The sequence below is a fragment of the Achroia grisella genome, unplaced genomic scaffold (genome assembly GCF_030625045.1).
Source record: "Achroia grisella isolate CSIRO2021 unplaced genomic scaffold, CSIRO_AGI_Agris_v1 utg976, whole genome shotgun sequence".
In the NCBI taxonomy this organism is placed as follows: Eukaryota; Metazoa; Arthropoda; class Insecta; order Lepidoptera; family Pyralidae; genus Achroia; species Achroia grisella.
Window position 1 is genome coordinate 1776343 of NW_026713078.1, and position 24401 is coordinate 1800743.

Consider the following 24401-nt stretch of genomic DNA (forward strand, 5'->3'; position numbering starts at 1 on the left):
TTAAAAAAAATATTTAGTCACAAAATTATGATACTAAAACATAGAATATAATGTTAAGTGTCCATGGGATTGGAAACCCAGTAAAAAAATCTTCTTATAGATAAGACCCCATTGCTAGCAATGTACCATGTCAGGTTGACTTCCACGCGGTTCCCTGCAAACCATCATCCTAAATTCCTGTTGAATTTGTCACGATGGGCTGACCTGACCTCATGTTCATCTGATCATTCTCCACTAGTGCCCCGCCAGCGTAAACTGTTAGCACCATTCTATTATCATACATAAAAAATGCACTCCGCTAAGTTACTCGCAATTTATCTGTATTTCATACCCGCATACACCTTATAGAGGACAGCTAGCAGCAAATGAAAGGAAATGAAATTTATTTGTTAAGCTGAAACTAAGTGAAGCAACGGTATTTGAACAGATGACTTTGTGCAAAGTCGAACTTTGCAACCTCGAGTAAGTTTATCTTTTAGACTAAAACTCATTACTACAACTGGCTATCCAGGCAGAGATATCTCTGGAACAAAAGACATAACGCCGTATCTTGCTCATATACTTACTGCATTCCGTATTGTTCTTCACCGGTGTTTAGAATATGTTATCTTTACTAGCGATCCGACCTGGTTTCTCTCGCGTGTTATTATGATAGCCATGTTTGTTTTATTTTTCAGAATAATGTACTTCGTATGCTCATAATACATTTACATGTAGTATATTATTATGTATATTCTAAAATACCATCCTGATCATCTGGATGAAGGGCGGTCCTCCACAGTGCGGTTTTCTAGAATATTGTTGCCACGCAAAACCACATTGTGGAATCACCTTCCAGTAATAGTATTTCCGAACCGATACGATATTGAAACCTTCAAGAAAAGAGCTTATTCCTTTTTAAAAGGCCGACAACGTACTTGCAATTCCCGTGGTGTTGCGGGTGCTCATGGGCGGCGGTAATCACTTACCATCAGGTGAGCCGCATGCTCGTTTATCTCCTGCATTATTAAAAAAATGTATACTTTTATATTTATATCTACATAATATATGATTTTATGTAATAAACTAAACCTTCGAGAAGGCATTCGAGTATCTCTGTACTCCCTAAGGTTGGCTGGTTAGTTAAATGAAGTTTAAATAAACAACTTTTTCCATAGATGTTGTAACATACGTTTTAAATCATCTTTGTCTAAAAAAAATGAGATGACAGGGTTGACGCAGCTGGAATGGAGTCTCGACTCGATATTCACGGATACCACTCTGTAAGTCTATTTAGGTAAATCAGAATTAATTAGTAAACCTTCATGTAGGAGGACTACTGGCCGAAGGGTGTGATGTATCAGCGCTACCGTGGCAAATTACCATCATCAGTGCCGTGATCACACAGACAATTTATATTTCATTTTCTAGTAATTATATTATTCATATAAATGAATGAATGAAACTCTTTATTGTTCCTCTCACAGAAAATACAATTACATATACAATTATGTATAAAATGATAAAAAAATATATAATACAATAAACAAGACAAAGAGGTAACAATAGGCGGCCTTATCGCTAAAAAGGGATCTCTTCCAGGCAACCTTAGGATGGAGAGAAGTGATTAGATTTGCGTCTGGTAGAGGTGTAATGATGGTAACAATATTGGAAGAAAAGTTATAAATATACATATAACATAATACAATACAAAATAATATAATAAACTTACATATACATACATATATATGAATATATATACAATCACACATATACGACCGTAATACTACTATTACGATAACTTACGTAAATAGTTGTTATTGATACCTAATTTGAAGCTCTGCAGTGATTTTAGTCTTCGAACAGATGTGGCCAGTTCGTTCCAAAGACGAACAGCTAGCACACTAAACGATTTGTCGTAGAATGTAGTGCTATGTCTTGGTGTCTTTAACTGGAGACTCTCTGACGATCTATATGTAAGGTATTTATTATATTAGCTGTCTGATTTAAATAAATAAATAATTATATCTCTAACTGTTATAAATATAAATTACGTAGTTCATAAGTATATAATGTAGTGTATATATTAGTGTGGGTTAGTTATAGGAACGTCTACACATGCGTTGCGTTCCAATATTTCACTTTAACCAACAAAGACCGGGACATCGGAAATCCCTTATGAAGACAATTAGATTAGAAATCTGAGCAAAAACACTTGTCTTACCCTCATCAAGGAACCCAAGATTGCGTTGAGATGAAATTCGCTAATACCACAACCGATTTACTTGGATATTGTATAAATATTTAATACTAGAAGTGACCATTTGCCAAAATTTACAGCCATAGATAGTGAATTGATATTAATTTTTTTTTTACAGAACAATAATAATAATAATAAGTCTGTCGTCTTCACTTTTATCATCATTATATAACTCATCCACGCTTGGTTAAGGCCCGCGTGTTTGAAGGTATTACCGCTGTAAAAAGGGAGATATATAAAACATATATAAATAATAATAACACATACACACACATACTGCACTTGGTTTCGGCCCGTACATGTGGAAAAATCCAGCAAAAGCTGAGAAAATGTAGAGATAATAATAATACACTTGGCTAAGGCCCGTGTAGGTGAGTATTACCTTCTTTTAAATCTATAAAATAAGAGAAAAAAAAAGGAAAAAAAGAAAAATTATAATAATAATCTTTATTCATAAATGTACGGTACAATTAAATACAGTTAACCCAGTGTCCAGAAAAGAACCGAAAGAACCGAAAACCGAAAGTCAAAGATGAATATGAACAAGAATATGTACATACTTTTAAGACATAAATCAACTTTGAGAGACTGATGCGGTGGTTGGTAGTACATTTATACTACATAACTAAGTATAACTGCGCTGCATGCCGTCGGCCCAGTAAAAATGTAACAAAATTATTCATTTGAATTTCACTCCTAATACTAGCGAGCGTACACTGATAGCGCAACCGCTGTATTGAAAGGAGATCCAATATATAACCACATAAATAAAAAAAAATACTTACCTCGTCTATGTCGTATAACATTCGAGCATTGTTTTATTTTTCGCACGGTTTGTATTCGAGGAGTTCATACTCTTTCTTTCATATGGTTGTTTCGTCCATACAAAATACAGCCATCTTCGTCTAGGTGTATTATATGAATTTAAAAAAATATAATAATAATAATAATAATAAAGACATTTATTCAGCATTACAGTATTCTTAGATGCTATCTATCTTATATACTATACAATTTAAAAGCTAAAAGCTAAAACATACTAGTAACGCTGAATGTGACTCCCACTCAGCATTTATACTGCAGTATATATATACCACAGTGCTGATTTTCAGTGGGGCCACCACACACGAGAGAGCGTACGTAAAGATTACTAAAGAAAATAAAACGTTAAAATTAAGACCATTTTATAAATAGGTATGAAAATGTATGTAAAGATAAATGCAATTTTAATTAATGTATGTATTTAGTATATTCTGTATATTATTTAAGTAGGTATATTGCTATGTAATGAGATATTTATTATAATAAAATTTATTAATAATATTTAAATATATAACGTACATAAATGGTGTAGTTGGTACATGTTTTAGATGCTTATTATATTATATGTGTTCCCTGCTACAATGATTTTTGTTCTTTAAAGAGGTGTCAGTTGTCTAGCAACCACAACACAAATTCTGCTTAAATTGGGACTAAATGGCGCTGTATGAATTGTCCAGGAAAATTATTATATTATTATTTATAATATACTAGCTATTTGTCCTGGCTTCGCACTGGTGTATTTGTTTTATATATAAAATTCTCGTGTCACAATGTTAGTTACCATACTCCTCGGAAACGACTTGACAGATTTTTATGAATTTTTATATGCATATTCAGTAGGTCTGAGAATCGGCTACTATCTATTTTTCATACCCCTAAATGATAAAGATTGTCCACCCCTAAATATTTTACTTTATTTTTTGTAGAATGTGGTATTTACAAATACATACAACTCTAAATTTTCACCCTTCTATCACCAACCCCTATTTTTAATAGCGATTTTAATTTATATGGCAATACAACGTTTGCGGGGTCAGCTAGTATTATATATGTAAAACTTCCTCTCGAATCACTCTATCTATTAAAAAAAACGCCTCACAATCCGTTTTAATGATTTAAGCTTTTTAACATAGAGACGGATAGCGACAGCGACTTTGTTTTATACTATGTAATGATTGAACTTATTTTCTGCCTCATACATGGGTAATTTTCCTGTATCTAAATATTTAATCCAAGTATGTATATGTGTATATATTTATTTATGTGTCGTATGTAAATATGTATGTCTAATAATATGTATTATTTTAAAGTTATTACGTAAATGTTTATAAACTATAATGCGTCGCTTACTAACTTTTCTATTTGCCTTATGGTTGACTGGTAGAGAACGCCCTTAGGTGTTAAGTTCGCCATATGTACATTTATATATTGTATTTGTGCATTAAAGTTTAAATAAATAAATAAATAATGATAATGCTTGCAGAATGTTAGTGAAAACTCTATTTACCTCAGAATTCCGAGTCTAACAAGCTCGACGCTTCGAGCATCAGTTACAATTCCGGCAAGATAATAACATTAGTCTCCAGCAAACCGTCATTATTGGTTTAACTACCGAATAGCTAGTCTGATCGATGCCTTAATCATTCCTAGTCTGAATATGATAAAGCTGCAGCGAATATTCTATATTGTCACACAAATATACACCTTTACGACTATTATTGTCAAATGGGGTTAATATAAACAAATAAATATTACAAACTAATAATCGAATTAACTGTATGTGGGTAATTTACATGCGGTCGAAGTGGGAGTGAGGGGTATACCAGCGAAATCTGACAACAAACAAACAAACAACGCCAAAAAAGCGTAATTAATTTTTAATAAAGAAGGCCTGTCAAGAAGTGCAATGTATTTTATATGTATACTAGCTACTCGCTCCGGCTTTGCATGGGTGTACGTGTACTATATATATATGAACCTTCCTCTAGAATCACTCTATCTGTTAAAAAATCCGTTGCGTAATTTTAAAGATTTAAGCTTAGATAGGGACGGGCAGACAGCGACAGCGACTTTATTCTATACTATGTAATGATTAAGTATACATTAAAAATATCTAAGTATATATGTCATTTGTCTAGTGCCATATCACAAGCTCTGCTTACCTTACCTTTTACCGTGGGACTAGATGGCGTTGTATAAATTGTCCCGGAAGTTGATACTTCTGGGACACACAATTCATACAATGCCATATAGAATTAAAACATATTGAAGTGTCCATTTAAATTTAGTAATAATAATGATTTATTATTATTTAATTTAAATAGACACTTCAATATGATTTAATTTCTTGTTCTATATACATAAAAATATCTAAGTATTTATATCAGTTGTCTAGTACCTATAACATTAGCTCTACTTACCGTGGAACTAAATGACGTTATGCGAATTGTCCCGGAAGTGGTATTGATATTATTAAATTAAAATATAAACTATAAATGATTTAATTCCTTGTTTTATACAGATATTTATTATAGATATTTACGATTAAATAAATTCAAAACATCTGTTAAATCATTTACTGAGCAAAGCCTATTACTCACGAAACGATTACTTGAATGACGAGCGTGCATGGCAATAGTTGTGCACGGGATTTTCATTTAATGTTAGACATAGTTAGACATAGAAATTATTTTAATATATTTAATTAAAAATAAAATATTACAAATTAAAATATGACTATAACCTATATAAATGTAATAAACTGACTTTAAAAAGAAAAAGTAATACAATTGAGTTTCTTGCAAGTTCTTCTCAATTGGATCTATATACTGAACTGGACGGTAGAGAAAAAGTAAAATTATAATGTAAAAAAATTGACGTTCATAAGCGGCTAAAAAGTCCTATATGAATAAATGATTCTTGAATTTGAATTTGATAAAAATATCTAAGTATTTATATCAGTTGTCTAGAGTACCCATAACACAAACTAGCACAGTTTGTGTTATCGTGTGACTAGATGACGTTATGCGAATTGTGTCGGAAGTGTTATGATTATTATTTAATTAAAAGAGACACTTCGATATGATTTACATCCTTGTTTCTGATTGGACCAATGTAAATACGTTCAGTACAGCTGAACTAGGCTTCTATTGATTTTCTCAATAATTGTACAACCAAAGTCAGCTCTTTATGTAGCCATAAAAAGAGGCAAAGATTATTAATATAATAAGTTTTCCGGTAGGACTGTAAAATTGCTTTGTTTTCAATTTTCTTAACTGTTTAAATTACACGAAAAAAACAATACTTTTGCTACATGTATAAATATGTATTGTTCTGTGCTTTGTGTATTTATATGTGTATATTGTACATTAATAATAATAAATGCATTTATTGGCAATAATTGGATTTATTATTATTATTTACGCTATTCCTCGCAGTTGCAAACATTTGTATTCAGAAGTATGATTGTTTGTATCGATCTGAATGTTTTCTATATTAAGTAATCTCTGTATTTACAAAAATATATATGTATATCTAAGTTTTTAAATCAGTTGTCTAGTTTGTATTCACACGTTTGGACTTGTAAAATGTGAACTTATAAGGATTGTTTAAAAGAGCAACACACAAGTATCTTGCTTATTCTTTTTGTGATGAGATAGCTTTCTGAATAAGCGGTAGAATAAAAAAAAATGTTGACTATTCAAAAGTGTTATATTTACAAACAAAAACAATTTTTTTTTAATCGGGTAAAAACTCGCAGGCCTAGCTAGTTGTAAATGTAAGTGCTCTTTGGCTATGGTTGAAAAGCAAATTACTGTTTACAGCCTAACACTAATACAGTAAATGACCGTTCTAGGGAAGTGCCGTTTCATATTTACGAGCCATTCCGATACTTTTATGAAGATCCCATTTCGGTCTGACTGACGGCGAGTAGCGTTACCACAAGCTACGCATTAATATCATTATTCTAGTCTAATCTATACATATAAATAAAATCAGAGTGTCTGTTTGTAATATTGAAATAACTGTTTTTTAATACATACATATGAATATAAATGCGGTACGTACACCAAACTACTAATTTTTGTCTGTGGCTGTCTGTCTGTTTGTTTCTCTGAAATGGCTGGACCGATTTTGACGGGACTTTTTTTGGCAGGTAGCTGATGTAATAAGGAGTAACTTAAGCTACTTTTATTATAAAAATAATATTTTATTTCTGAAAAATAAAGTTAAATTCCACGCGGCCGTCTTATATATAATATTCTCGTGTCACAATGTTAGTTACCATACTCCTTCATACTTTTATGAAGATCCCATTTTGGCCTGACTGACGGCGAGTAGCGTTATCACAAATCGCTACGCATTAATATCATTATTACAGGTTCGTGTTAGTAATAGTTATCATGTGAATCTTGTTCCATTTATGAAAAAACAGTCAAGAGCGAGACAGATTTGTATATCTAGGGTTCCAAATAAATAAATAGATATTCCTGGACAATTAACACAGCTATCATTACAGCTTTATATAGTTATTACCTGTATCAGGTTCTATTAAAAAAAAATACAGGTCAATTACGAGTTGGACTTGCATATCGATTTACGAATAAACAAATAAATAATTCTGGACAACGAATACAGCGCCATCTAGTCCCACTGTAAGCAGAGCTTCTGAATTCTAGACAACTGATATAAATTCTTAAATATTTTTTTTTGTAAAATACATATATAATATATATAGAAAATACACCGATACAAACAATCATATTCATTAATACAAGAACTAGAACGCACGTAGTACTTAAAGTAAAACTTTGTCCTAAACCGTCAATGGTATGTATGTAGTTACTTTAATAAACTTTCGTGTTTAATATACATTATTTATATTATTAACCGGGTCAATAAGTGTACGGATACCGTGAGTGCTATGTCGCAAACTTTCGTTGAACAATCTAATGAAGGTAGATGAAAAAACTACTGTCACCTATCTACATTGACATCACTGTTACTCCTACGCTAAATCTGACAGAGAGGCAATTCAAATTTTATATTAAACAATTGTTATGTAAAAAAGCCTATTATAGGATAGATGAATTTATAGATGATAGCAATATATAGCAAGTATAAGTTTTTTTGCGGACAACGTTATAATTTATTTTTCATACTGCTTTCTTGATATATGATAGCGTAGCGGCTTCTGTATTGATTGCCGCATGCATCCTCATGTAAAGTGCGAATACTGTAACTACCATACCATACATAGAAAATACCCAAACCGATACAAACAATCATACTCATGAATACAAATGTTTGTGCGTGAGAGGAATCGAACCCGCGACCATGGGACGTAAAACGGTGTGCTAGACCGCTAGACCACCGAGGTCGTCGAAACTATGTAATGATAATGATGATTCAAATTCCGCTATCAACAAGACAATAGCCTCGAATCGTACAGTTTATAGGATTGTTAGCGCCGGCCAGCCTGCAGTACAGCACTTCAAAGTCGAACACGACTTTGTTGTAGCATGAGTTATGATGACACACCCTTATAGTTTTCAATCTAGTTTTATGTTGTTTTGCTTGCTTCTGACCCTAGTTTGTGTACACCATGAATGTGTGAAAGTCGTTAAACGTATTTGTTCGTTTGATGGTTAAATTTATTGTCATAATCATTGCATATTTACGGGCTTGGTGGTGTAGCGGTTTAGCTCGCCGATTTAATTTCGATGGGCGCAGGTTCGATGCCTCACACGGTACAAACATTTATATTTATGAGCGATTGTTTGTATTGATCTAGGTTTTATGTAAGTATATTACATGAGTTGTCTAGTACCTGTGTTATAGGTACCAACTAGGTAAGCTATGCTTATCTTTAAAATAGATGATGCTGTGTGAATTGTCTTAGGTTATTTATTATTACAATCCTTCAACATATTTATGAACTAAATAACTCAGTTTACTTTTTGAGAAAATTTGCATTTGCATTTAAAGTAAGACGACCTCGGTGGTCTAGCTGTCTAGCACACCGCTTTACTACCGATGGTCGCGGTTTCGATTCCTCGCACGGCACAAACATTTGTATTCATGAGTATGATTGTTTGTATCGGTCTGGGTGTTTTCTATGTATGTATTTACAAAAAATATATATCTATGTATATGTATCAGCTATCTAGTACCCATAATACAAGCTTTAGCTAGCTTAACTTGGGTCTAGATGGCGCTGTGTGAATTGTCCTGAGATTATTATTATTATATTTAAAGTAAAATTTTAGAAAAGCATTGGATAAATCATTTTAATCTGCAGTTGACCATTGAGAATTATTGTATTTAAAGTGCAAAAGTATCGGAAAAATCATTTTATTCACATTTAATGGACTATATCAGTCTACTGTCTAATAAATGAAGTTTTATTTTAATTATAATTAAATTCAATTGGAAATCTGTTTTAAAGTCTATTGTTTGAGATTTTTCCAATGAAACTATTAGAAATCTAAAGCTTCTAGTTCCATTGGATGGCGATAACTGGGGGTATAGAGTATATATGTATAGCAACACATTTTGACTAACTGACAATAATATATGACGGTTCATATTTAGTTTCCTTTCTTGCTGTATTATTAATAAATCCTTACAGCTCTACAATTCTACAATTCTTTTCATTTTGAGCTGTTTTGATCTGAAAATTCCGTGCTTACGGCATACACAGGCAACAAGAAAATAAATAACATCTTAGGAATGGGAAAACCATTGTTAACAATTTATTTATTTATCTTGTCTATTATTGAATTAATCTGATTTACACTTATATATAAAATTAGAGTGTCTGTTTGTAATATTAAAATAACCGTTTTTTACTACGTGCATATGAATATAAATACGGTACATACACTAAAATAACATTTTTTACAATTTTTGTCTGTCTGTCTGTTTGTTTATTTGTTTCGGCTAATCTCTGGCATGGCTAGACCAAATTTGTCTTTTTTTGGCAGGTAGCTGATATAATAAAAAAAATAAACGTCACACTCTCAAACTTCTTATATACGTCTGACTACCTCTTTATAAAATTATTATAGACTAGCTGTACACGCGACTACGTCTGATGTGGAATAGTGGAATTTAACTTTATTTTTCTAAAATAAGTCTAAGCCTAAGTTATCCTTATTACATCAGCTACTTGCCAAAAAAAGTCCCGACAAAATCAATCCAGCCATTTCAGAGATTAGCCGGAACAAACAGACAGACAAAAATAGTAAAAATGTTATTTTGGTGTTTATACCGTATTTATATTCACATGCATATAGTAAAAAACAATTATTTCAGTATTACAAACAGACACTCCAATTTTATTCATATGTATAGATTAGTAGCAAAACATTGTATGTATTTTCTTTTCTAGTTTGATTGTGTTTGTTTACTTCTATCTAGTGAACTCCCTTGATAGGACAGAAGTACAAAGGTAGCGAGAACAAAACAAAGCCACAGTACAACAATTAGACAAACTATTTAGTCCGTCGCCTTTAAATGCAAGGCACAAGTACAATCACCTCAGTTGATTGCCTCGGCAACTGCAGTTAGCTACCGAGGAGTTGCTTACAAACGTGTTTTGTATTCTGATTGTAATCCAAGAACATCTAGATACAGTGTTTGTGATTTTCATTCAGATATTATCTTTGCAACTGTTATTGTATAACGGTATTAAGTATTAAGAAATTGAAATAAAGTATCTTTATATTTATCCATATTATTCATATTCATATTTTAAATGTAAAACAATGAAGCGGACAGACATACCGTCCGTCTCATTGTTATCTTTTAAGGACTAAACAATTGAATAGATTTTGAAAATTGACATGAGAATAATAATAATAATAATAATATTTCAGGACAATTCACACAGCGCCATCTAGTCCCAAGTTAAGCAGAGCTTGTGTTATGGGTACTAGACAACTGATATAAATACATGGACACTTTTTTTTGTAAATAAATACAGATTACACATAGAAAACACCCAGACCGATACAAACAATCATACTCATGAATACAAATGTTTGTACCGTGCGAGGAATCGAACCCACGACCATCGGATAGTAAAGCGGTGTGCTAAACCACTAGACCACCGAGGCTGTCAAAAATGAGAATAGATTGCGGTTTGACATGAGAATGAATATCGGATATATTTTGTTTGAGAAAAGCAGACGTTGCATGTTATAGGTAGATCTATAATTTCAAGTTTTGCTTAATTAATTTAAATGACAGCATCTTAGTAATATTATAAATGCGAAAGTTTGTCAGTATGTATATCAGGATAGATGTTTGTTACTCTTTCACGCAAACTTTTTACAAAAACTACTGAACGATTAATTTTGATGAAACTTTACAGTAATATAGCTTATACATCAAAAAAATAAATTGGCTATAAATTAAAAAGATATTTAACAAATGTCAAGTAAGTGTGATACAGACAAATTTGCGTGGATCAAATAGTCATGCATATAAAAGGTTTGATGATAAAGATGCATAATTTTCCTTCTTACGTTTTATTCATGTGGAATAAAATTTAATAAGGTTATATATTTTACTAAAATAATAACTCTTAAGTTTCTCAGAACTATTATAGAACTGAGAATAATAATAGTAGTGTAGGTAGTTGATATAGTACTTGGTTCTCGGAATAATAAATCTAACATGATTTACGCTATATTCAAAGTCATTAAGAAGTTAATTGAACTCTACTTGGAAATAAACTTACATTTAGTTCTATAGTATATGTAAGAAAATACATATAATATGATATTAAACTTACTTAACATTTTCAACAATAACATCTTACTAGATATCTATATGAAGAGACTTGACTATAGATGCGTAGCCAGTTTTCTTTATGGTCGCGAGTTCAACTCCTTACACGGTACAAACATTTGTATTCATGAGTATGATTGTTCGGTGTTTTCTATATAAAAAAAATATAAATATTTCTATCAGTTGTCTGGTACCCATAAAACAAGGTCTGCTTACCGTGAGACTAGAACAATTTTAACGAAGCGGTTAAAAATGCATTTTTCGTTATTAAAGGTTAAGTAACCGCATTTTATCCTACGTACTTTCAGTAGCTGAAGCCAAAAAAGGATTAACTACGGACAAGAAACAAATAAACTTTATAAAAGAAGATTCAACTAGAAACTCCAGAAATAGGAAGTTCTCAATTCTAGGTATTACTAGGTAGTATTACCTGACTGGACTATTTTAATGGACACATATGATAGACGTTATAAAATATCAGAGAAATGTTTCATCTTCCAGACCAGATTTAGTCCTGTATTAGAAAAAAAACTATACAATAAAAAGATAAATTTTTACTATTTTTCTTTGTTGCAGTTGGATAACTAACCGTTAATAACCGCATTTTATCAATAGCTAACCATAAATCTGGTTAAATAACGGTATCTAAGACTGGCGGTTGACCTATACACGCATAGCTTAAATAACAACAACTTTAATATAATTTCCGGTATATATGTATATAATTAAATCTAATACTTACTTAATTTAAAAGCAATACTTATGAGCAAGTCTTTTTTGGTGGTACTTTAAAAGTAAATTAAACAACAATAAATAAAACATAATATACGCACGTATTTTTATGGACTAAGTTATTTTTGCTATCTTCGTGCCACTCCCCAGAGACTACCCTCTAAATACAAAACTTTCTTGGCAATAAAAGCAACGGATGATCCAAAAATAATCGAACTAGTTCACAATGAACAAAAGAAGTGATGTAATACAAAATTCGATGATCCGTAACAAACAATAAGGTCTTTCTCTCATCAAACAACATTAATTCTATACGTACAATAACTCTTACTACGTTTTATTTATTTTTATTGAGTACCCGATATTTTAGTAGTGTTTCAACCATCATGATCACGGGTAAACAAAAAGAAGATACTAATAAGGTGAGTATATATTGCCCCGATGAGTATCGAGCTAGTTTCAATAGCAAAACCAACAATCGAAGACGTGTACGTATAAATGATGATCAAATTTTAAACGGTATATAATATTTGTGTTGTTTTGAGAAACAGTATTATTGAGTCAATCTCGTAAAAGTAGAATATTCAGTCTAAAGCAGAGGTATTTGATATGTCTGAGGCACTGAGGAAGAAGCACTGACGGTTTAATGAGGAAAATACGAAGATAAAATAAAATACGACTAATATGAAAGCGACATATAAAATAATGTTATAAAAATATGATTATAGAATTCAAAAATAATATAAAAACCTATCAAGGAGTTCGCTACACAGAGTCTACCAAATATGTGAAAGTTGGTAAAGATTTTTGATTATTAATATTAAATGTTAGACACACATAAAATTTGATACTTAATAATGAAAAACAATAGATGAAACTCTTCGTCTTGAATTTGTGTGACACGTGTTTAATCAGCAAGTCTTTTTGATTAGTTTATATTTACTTCTCGTTTTCCATTACTATAATCATGAAATTCGTTTCCATTGCAGAATCTTGAGAATCTAATATTATATTCTCGTGTCACAGTTTTAGTTGCTATACTTTTACGAAACTTGAACGAATTTTGATGAAGTTTTATATGTACACTTGGTAGATCTGAGAATAGGTTGTGACAAGGATGGCTCACATCAAAAATATGTTTTACTAGCTGTGCCCACGATTTAACCCGCTTTAAATTTCAATAAAAATGTAGCCTATATATTATTTTATATGCATGAACTATATTACTCTAAAATTTCATCAAAATCCGTTCAGTAGTATTTATGTGAAAATTTTTACGACTAAGACTGATAAGTAATCATTAAAAATGGGTGAAACCGCGGGAACAGCTAGTAAAACATATTTTTGATGTTGCATCACATAAAAAATATGTTTTCACTCGCTTTAAATTTCTATGTATATATTTCGATAAAAAATGTAGCTTATATATTATTCTGATGCATAAACTATATTACTGTAAAGTTTCATCAAAATCCATTCAGTAGTTACAAACTTTCGCATTTACAATATTATTAGGAATTTTTTTTTATGTGTCATAAATAAATACATCAAATCTAATTTTTTTTTCATTAACTTACCACTAACCCCTATTCTTTAATAGCGATATTAATTTATACAGCAAAACACGTGCTCCGGGTCAGCTAGTATTTATAAAAAACTGATGCATACTATACTATATACATTATATATGATAATGTCATTCTCGTGGTTATCACTCTATTTGAAGGTTAATGTCATGTTTTTGATGTATTTTACGATATCATACCCTAATATACCCTTGGGCATGAATGCCAGCCCTAGCCGTAAATAGTGAATCAAGTCAGAAAAAAGGTTGTCCCTGACACACCGTAAAAACCAAATTATACCCGAGCGATGGCAGACTGAACCGCTAGGTAAATAGATTTTATCTCCAACTAATAATAAATAACCATATCATCTGGTATCTTTTACAGTAATTCAATTAAAACTCCGTGTCGTCAAATAACTACAATAGTGAACACTGATTAGACTTTTTGCTTTTGCAATAGCATATGCTGGTGGTCACTCTATTCTCCCAAATTTGAACTTAAAAATGAATCTGTATTATTGGAAACATGTACAATTATTTATTTGAAAAGAATACGAACTAAGTTTCTTATCAGTTCTTCTCACCTCGAAATCATTTCGAACTGACGGTAGATTTGATATATCATAGGAATCTGTAATAGACCTACATGAATAAAGATATTTTGAATTTGAACTATACTAATTTCTATACATAACTGGTTTATATTGAAATATTACACGAGCAGGTGTAAATAATGTACAAAGCAATACGAGAGTACAATACAATAATAAGCAATACAAGTTAAGCATGTGTTATTTTGATGTATAAGATATATTACTGTAAAGTTTCATCAGTTTAGTAGTTTTCGCGTGAAATAGGAACAGGATCCATCCTTCCATACTCATAAACTTTTGCGTTTATATTGAATACAGTATATATTTATATTTATGTATGTATATTTGTAAGTATTTTTAAAGACCTATTTACCTATGTTAGGTAAAATTATAGGTTAGTCCTTTACCACCACTGCCCATCAACCGCTTTCTGTTCTTACGTATTGGTTAACTGGTAGAGAATGCCATATGGCATTAAGCTCGCCAAATTGTACAATTTTTAAAAAGTGCAATAAAGAATAAATAAATAAATAATTTAACAAATGAAATGAATACATATATAGTTCATCAAAAATTAACACATTAGCAAAACACAGAGAATGAGTTACTACGCAGACGACTTTTTAGAATTTACCTCGATCGATAATATTCGGCATTTCACATAGACATTTTATACTGCATAGTCTTTGATAACGGAAACAATTGAATTTTTTACTGCTACTACTATTGCCTCAAAATTTTGAAAGAGTCCAACCATTTATTCGGAAATAGTTACCCTGACTGCTGAACTCTTACTAATTATATTTTTTTCTTATTACGTAGTAGAATCAATATCTTTGAAAATTCTACATTTACCATCGCCCCGCTCGCCATCGACAGGAAATTCTTCCCCACACGCTAGAACTTAAGTGGTCTCCTGATAGTGCGGTTTTAGAGGAGCTTCCTCGCGCATATACTTAGATTGTGGAATGAACTCCCTGGTTCCTGGACATTTTCTCTCGAATCTCAGCATGCGTTTTTTCAAGAAGAGTATATTAAAGTTTCTTAAGGTTCGGCAACGTGCACATGTCATGTCTGGTGTCTCAGACGTTCATAGGCTACGGTAATCATTTACCATCAGATGGTATGCTTATTTGCCACCACCGTAGTACAGTACATTAATGTAAACTTACTTTCTTTGTCCACAGGTCGTTCAGAACCCGGTATCGTCCCTTCAATAATAGGATTTACTAAAGACTCTGTAGCCCACGAGTCAGATCGACTAGCTCCAGGAGATAGAATCTGCAGCGTGAACGGAATATCCACAGCTCGGTTGACCAATGATGAGGTACTCAGGCTACTGGACAATGTTGAGGAAAGGGCCTCGTTGGAGGTCGAGTATTATATGCCAAATTACGGTAAGTTATATTTACTTACTAGGTTCCTAAAAGATTTGGCTAGGCAGAGAGAGAAACTCAAGCCGTGAAGGTGAGTGTTGACATCCGTCAGTAAAGGCCCCTTAAACCTACACCCGGGTCTCAAGTCCCGGAAACTGCTCGGAGTTTCTCTCTCTGCCATATGATGGACCCGGTATACGCAATCGTGAATCCATGGAAGAAGTTCGACTCTCTTTAATCTTCTATTGAGTATTCAGCAATTATTCTAACAACTATTTCTTATAATATTACTTGAGAACATTAAAAATGGTCAATAGATATTAAGTAAGACTACGCGATTATTATATAGGATGCGTATGAATTTTTTTTTATCCAAATTTTTATTTATTTATTTTAATTCAGTCAACTTAATGTTATTTATAGAAGTATATTTTCTATATTTTTTCCATATTATATACCACATTTTGTACTTTAAAGACTCTCAGATATATATATAATAGTTATAGTAGCTTAATAGATTATTAAGAGTACCTTTTTCATTATGTATTTGCATTCATCTTCCAAAACATCAAAGCAAAATAAAAAGTAAGTTAGTGAGACTTTAGTGATTGCGATATTATTCTAGAATATCAAAGAGGTAGAATTTTTGATGAATAATAAAATAAACTAAATACGGCTTCAACAGAATGTATGCGTCACCGAAATTTCCCTTAGCGATAGTTCACGAGGTAATTCCGCTCCGACGAAATGACACATGTCAAACCACCCTTGTTCACTGTTGTAAAAGTTTATTAACACTTCAGTGCTGGCCACTGTTATAGTTTTTTTTTATATTTTCAAATTACAAGCATTGACAGCATCTACATACAATTTTTATTTATTCTGTAGCTACTATCCGCGATTTCGTCCGCGTGGAATTAAACTTTTTTTTAATGAAATAAATAAAGTTTCTAAAATAGAAGCAGCGTAAGATACTTCGTATAAAATTAGCTATCTGCAAATGAAATTCCGGTCAAAATCTGTTACAGAGATTAATACAGACAAACAGAGAACAGTACAGATAATTTTTTTTTTACCGCAAATGCCGTAGATAGGATAAGAGATAATAATGTAAGATCTGCATTCGTTTCACCTCTAACCGAGGCATCATCAGGTAATGATTAAAGTTCCGATATAGCTGTAAAAACTGATTGATGGTTCGACGTCCAGACTACGACACTCCTAGTCTGGTCACCATAGTAGAATATTTGTGGTCTCTGTATGTTGTCAATGAAATGGACGTTCGCAAAATAACAGTAAATTCAATAGAATACATATGTACTTATTTTGTGTGTATGTCACGCAATATTTTCGATAATTTCAATAATGTCTTTTACTTTTTACTAGTAATATTTACTCCTGTGGTAATCTAAAAATAAATAAATATAAATAAAAAAAAACAAAATAATGATCTGCCTGACTTAGTATATGAAATTTGCCCAACATCTATTGATGTAATTTTATCTTATATTTGTAGCTCTAGAATGATCATACGATTATTTCCATTTTCCTAAACCTTATAGTTTTTTCCCCACAAATATTGTCCGTACTTTGTTATTAATTTGCTTTCTTTATATCATTATTATTATTTATACCTTTAACCCCTGTATCAAGGGAGTAATGAGGGTTGACAGACAAGACAAGAACATGTTTTTCTCAGCACCTATGGAAGATATCTTTAATAGGAGATATTTTATTACCATCATCTTCTTTTCTATCTTTCTTTGCTTATCCCATTTATTTGTGGTCGGCGTAATATGTCTCTTCCAATCATCCCTGTTCACAGTCATCTCGTTATTTACTCTCTTTCTTACCATATCATCTACCAAGAGTAGTTACTTTATATGGTGTATTAATCATGACTTTGTAATTGCAATCAACTGTCCCTTTAATCCTTAACGATGTATTTGCGAACTAAAAATTATTTCTCTTGCAGCCTCCCAAAACTCCTTGTATATCACAACCAAGCTAGCAGAAGTGCCTGTCGAAAAAATAAATGGCTCTCTGGGTATCACAATCCGAGGTGGTCTACCAGAGAATTCGGCTCCGAGCGCTGATCTGGTGCTGAACAGTAGATCTCTGGATGCCCAACCATTGGTGGTAACTCATGTCAGGCCAGGTGGAGCGGCCTATAACACATCCAGAATTAAACCTGGAGATAGACTTTTGAAAGTAGACCATGTGAGTACAAATATTATATTTACTTTAGACTTGTATGATTAAAGAAATGTATATCCAAGCTTATGTTTAACTTTCACGTTTAGTACATACACATTATTAATTTAGTAAAACAGGTTTTCTTATTTAGCTTTAAATTATTAATATAGTTACTGTATTAATAATTATAGTATACCTACTTTATCATACAGAAGGTGGATATTTAATACTCAAAGAAAATAAATGGCTGATAATACTTGACTGATGTTTATTTTCATATTATGAAATACTTCTTAAATCCATCAAAATTCTGGCGCTATATCTCAGGAATAATAAGATAAAAACTAAATATAAAACACTTTAATGTGTAATTTTTACCTTATTGTTCCTAATATAAATAAATGAATGCACAATTATCTAAAAAAATCAAGTGAATCCTCTGACCTACATAATTTAATTTAATTTAAATTAATATCTTACTTATCGATTTAATATCTGAATAACTTATATCAATATATTAATAATCAATTATTAAACAATCAATTATGTATTCTCATATATATAATTACCACATCCTCAAGCTTCTAATGAATATTTGTCTTTATTATCTAATACTCCATTATATCCTTCATAGATATCACTAACAAATAAAACACTTTCGGAAGTACACCAAATATTGCAAAATTGCCCTCAACTCACCAGCCTCACCATAGAATATGATGTTTCAATTATGGAATCAGTGAAACTGGCAACTGGACCTTTATTAATAGAGATTGAGAGGCCTTGTAATGAAGATCTGGGCCTGTTCCTCAGTAACCAGAGGTACTCAGATGACGTGTACACTAACGCATCAGATACTTACCAAAGAGTGGGGAATTGTAATGCTATTTATATAGATAGTATCTTGCCGGCCAGTATAAGTGATAGGTAAGTTTTTGTTTTGTCTTATTTTCTTTAACATATTGTAATAGAATCGAATCTTAACCACGTCACATAAACTAGTTATATTTTGTAGTATTTAGTAGTTTGGGATGTCTTTAAACGACATTTCCAATCAGATTTAATAAAAAGGTGTGGTATAATAAATCCCTGGAGAATTCACACAACTCCATCTACTCCCAAGCTAAGCAGACCTTCTGATGTGTACTAGACAACTGATAGTTATAATTAGATTTTTTTTGGAAATACATACATAATATACACAGAGAATGCCCAGACCAATAGAAAGTACAATCCGAGAAGTGCGCCGAATCGTACTCACGACCAACTGAAGTAAAGGGGTGTGCTAAACCGGTGTGATAGACCACCGAGATCGTAAGAAGAATAACCACAGTTAGATCAGATGGCACCTGTGTTCAAGCTCCGTATAAAAATACTAGTTGCAATTTATAGCCTATGTTGACTGATGTACGTTACATTATTGTAAAGTTTCAGATAGTAATTTTTGCGTGAAATAGAAACAAACATCCATCCATCCAAACTCAGAAACTTCTGCGTTTGTGTCATTAGTAAGATGACAAACTATTAATTGTAAATACTTGATCATTAACATTCCAATTTCCTGATATGGTTACTTTATACTCTGTACAGTTACAAGGTTATACACGTACAAAATGTCACGAAGCCTTGAAATGTGATCGTAAATTGTATCTCTATTATGATATTGGATAACTCTAGCATGTATCGCTAATAATTCTTAAACACTATCTAATTTATGTAGCTTCTCTTATATCGGTAATCAAATTCGGTTATTATTACTTTCCAATATTCCCTATATACGATATCATGATGGCTAATCACTATGACTTATTTTCTCTTATTAATTATTTAACCAGTTGTTGTGTATTGAATGTTTTTTTCTATTTTATTATTTCATTGAATTAGTGTTAATCGGTAGTTTGTATTCACACACTTAAACTTAAATTGTAAGTAAGAATAAATTATTTAAAAGAGCAACACACATTTTTCTTGCTTGTTCTTCTTGTGATGAGACAGCATACCGAATGAACGGTAGATTAAAATAAAAATGTTGTGACTATTCAAAAGTGCTTCAATGTAAGTTTATTTGAATAAATGATTTTCTATTCTATTCTATTCTATTATATTGGCGATAGTGTAACGGTTTAACGCCGCTTTGCCGATGGTGACCGGTTCGATTCCTCGCACGGTTTGCATTCATGAGTTGTTTGACGTGATATCCATGATGCTGTTCGTATAATATAGGCTACTGTTGCCACTTACCATCACGTGAACCGATAGCTTGATTGCCGATTCCGTTACTTTAAAAGAATGAATGCTAAAGAATATATGGAATTGGTTGATATAAGTACACATATAATCTACATATATTACGTACAAAAAATAATTGTATTATTAATATCATGAATGTTACTACACTCGTTAATAAATCTATACATATAAATAAAATTGGATTGTCTGTTTGTAATATTGCAATAACCGTTTTTTACTAAATGCATATGAATATAGATACGGTGCATACACCAAAATAACATTTTTTACTATTTTTGTCTGTCTGTTTGTTCCGGCTAATCTCTAAAGTGACTGGACCGATTTCGATGTCGAAACAAACAGACAGACAAACGAAAATAGTTAAAAGTATTATTTTGGTGTATATACCGTATCTATATTCATTACATTCATATGCATGTAGTAAAAAACGGTTATTTCAATATTACAAACAGACACTCCAATTTTATTTACACGTATAGATGGCATGCGTAGTGTAGACGCGTAGTGTATACGTTGTGAGTTTATTACTCACAATAATCTGAAACTATATAGTAACGATTATTACCGTTGTGAGATATTGTTTTCTTGAACAAACATTCATTAGGTAATTTTGGAATGGCTTCAGGCCTTACGCCTCGTAGCGGAGGTCTCAATCAGTTACCATGAAACTAACGAAACTATTATATACTAGATGAAAACCCAGCTTCGCTCTGGTGAAATGTGGGTAGATATTTCTGTAGTCATCGGTTCTCATGGAATATTAAAAGTTAGGAAGGCATAGATTTGTAAAGCTTCGTTCATTGTGTTTAATAAATATAGTAAATAAAAAGTGCAAAAGTTTTTATATAAATAATTTTTATTTTTTTGTAAATTTTAAGTTGGGCTAAAAAGAACTTGTATCCAGAGCCGTAAAACAAATTCATAAAAAAAAATTGCCAAATTTGTCTCGCAATTGGCCAATTTCAGGTTTAAAGAAAAAACACATGCTCTTTTATCATAAAAAAGTGTCAAAAACAATATTTTCAAGAAACGTCACCGACCGAAGAAAATGCTAGTGAAATGAAAAGATGGCGACTGCGGTTTGTTTGTCAGTGTCATTAGAATTTAACGAAATACTCTATAATCCGAATTTTGCGGATATATGTTGTCGACTCGAAATCAATATTTTTTTTGTTTTGTTATTCACATAAGGTTTCGTTCGAGTCTACCGTACCCCTTGACGAAAATATTAATATAGATTTGTGAAGTGGAATTAGGAGCGATAGAGTTAGATAAGGATGTAAATTAGATATAAGTATAATAGATATATGTACTGTGTCTATTAATAAAATTTACAAATATCAGTGCTCATCTCTAATTAATCATCATCTCTAATATTTAGCTTATTATTAAATGTCAATGAAGCGATTAATTTTAGTAAACACTACTGTTAAACTAATTTTCGATACTCAATGTCTTGTTTTTTGTAATAATGTATAATATATAAGTTTTTTTTAATGACTGTATGTGTCAAAATAAAGAGAAAAAAAAATTGACTACTCACGCATTTCCGTAACTCTGGCAAAAGGTAAAGAGACGGAACATCTTAGGGTTTTTAGTTGATACCTACCCTTCTATCTCCCCCTGAGCGGGCGGGGCACCATGAAGATTTTACCCAAGTTAAAGAAAGAGATTATGTAAATTAAACATATACTGATATTTACATTTTAAACGTATATTAGACTTAAAAGAAATAAATAATTAATAATAACCTAGAACAATTCATAAAGGACAATTTCCATTTCTGCCTCCAAAATATTTGACTAGCAAACGTATCTGACAAAAGCTGGACCTTTTATATCGTTTAAATAGTTCAATTGAGATGAATTCACAAGAAACTCAACTGGAACATATTTATTTATTATATTACGAACGAACGAAAGATTACCACATAGGTTACGGTTTATCTGGAACCCGAAGAGCTGGGGCGTGCTAAAGAGTGGGTCACCGCCGTCGGAGTTGCGGTGAACTGATTTCGATCCCGCGACTCCGGCACATGGCGTTGGGGGAGGCAAATCTTGGAGTTTTTAGTGAGTAGGAGTCTCACAGCACCCGCTGACCTCCCCTGGGGTTCCCATGAGGGATTTTTTACAATTAAAAAAAAAGGTTTTATTTTATGTAAAATAAAGCAGACAATATCGCGGAAAAAAGGCGAAAAAAAAATCATATATAAACATATAGTCATTCTTCGTTAATTCTAAACCTATTTTGATGATTGTATTCCATAAGGGTTAAGTTTATTTTGGTTATAATTTGTAGATTTTTAGTAAAACAAAATAAATTTATATACAAGTGTGAATTAAGTAAAAAATAGGCTTATGTTTTACTAATGTTTTTTTTATGTCGAGTTCAGAAAACAAGTTACAGAAAACATTTAAAGAAACCCTCATTTTTAGAATCGTTAATAGCTCGGAATTGTTCCTTTATCAGACCAGAGGCCTATTGAAAGCGAACATTTAAAAAAAGAAATCGCTGTTAATTACAAAGTTTGTACGTTCAAGGGTGTTTAATGCGATTCCTTTCTCTGTTGGAACCATCTAGAACAATGTAATTGTTATTGCTGTGTCCAATGAATTTAAACTCTAATTGGTTAGTGAATATGGTGTATTTTTGCAATCTTCTTTTATTGCTTGCACTTTCATTGAATATATATGTTTCTGATAAAACTGTCGACAGCCTTTTAGCTTCTTATATAGTTCAATATGTAAAAGTATCTATAAAATTGAGAAGAGAAATTCTACTTTGTGTATATGGAAACGATGTCAGATAAATAACGTTAGTGCATTAAGATGTAGCTTCATTATTGTTTTTGTCAGCCTCGGTAGTCTAACGGTTTAGTACACCATTTTACTGCCGATGGTCGTGGGTTCGACTCCTTGTACTGCGATAGTGCCGTTGCTTCGATTCCTCGCACGGTACAAACATTTGTATTCATTCATGACGACCTCGGTGGTCTAGTGGTTTAGCACACCACTTTACGTCCGATGGTCGCGGGTTCGATTCCTCGCACGGCACAAACATTTATGTTCATGAGTATGATTGTTTGTATCGGTCTGGGTGTTTTCTATGTATAATATGTATGTATTTACGAAACAAAAATCTATGTATTTATATCAGTTACCAATAGCCATAACACAAGCTTTAACTAGCTTAACTTGTCTGACGCCGTGTGGATTATCCTGAGATTATTATTATATTATTAGTGTGATTTTTGTATTTATCTGGGAGTATATTATGTGTGTACTTAATTCAATACAAGTATTGTTTTCAGTTGTCTAGAATCACACAAGATCTACTTAGTTTGGGACTAAAATAATCATAATATATTTTATTGACACCAATTTACATAGTAACAGTTTTTTTTTATAGACTATTACATTTTTTTTTAAATGCGCTTCATGAGAATTTACTAATAGTGTCTACATCTAATTTCTTATATAAAATGGTTCTATATAAATTGTCTTTTGTTATATTATTATCACATTTTAATTTCCTATAAAAATTACGATAAGTATTAGGGCAAAAATGACGCTGTATAAATTGTCCTGGATTATTATTATTATTAATAATTATAGATGCGGCGCATTACACCCTGGTGACCAGTTGCTTGCCTTCGATGATCATGTCATAGACGGGAATAATTACACTGCTGAAGAGGTGATGTGCTACTTAGAGAACAGTGAAGGTGGATTTACAAGATTACATGTCGCTCCAAGACACGTTCTAGCACATGGAGGACGTTATACTAGAGGTAAACATTTGTTTTTATTTAAATAATAATAATTTTATTT

The 24401-nt window shown here is 31.8% G+C and overlaps 1 protein-coding gene across 1 annotated transcript in view; it reads left to right on the forward strand.

The window, feature by feature from the left end:
* Positions 1–24401, forward strand: part of LOC131854294 (glutamate receptor-interacting protein 2) — a 77915-nt gene that overhangs the window by 31546 nt on the left and 21968 nt on the right. Inside the window, exons 2-5 of the mRNA XM_059205392.1 lie at positions 15937–16146; positions 18101–18345; positions 18956–19248; positions 24186–24361. Of these exons, the coding sequence (XP_059061375.1) occupies positions 15937–16146; positions 18101–18345; positions 18956–19248; positions 24186–24361 (924 nt within the window). The remainder of the gene's footprint in view (positions 1–15936; positions 16147–18100; positions 18346–18955; positions 19249–24185; positions 24362–24401) is intronic.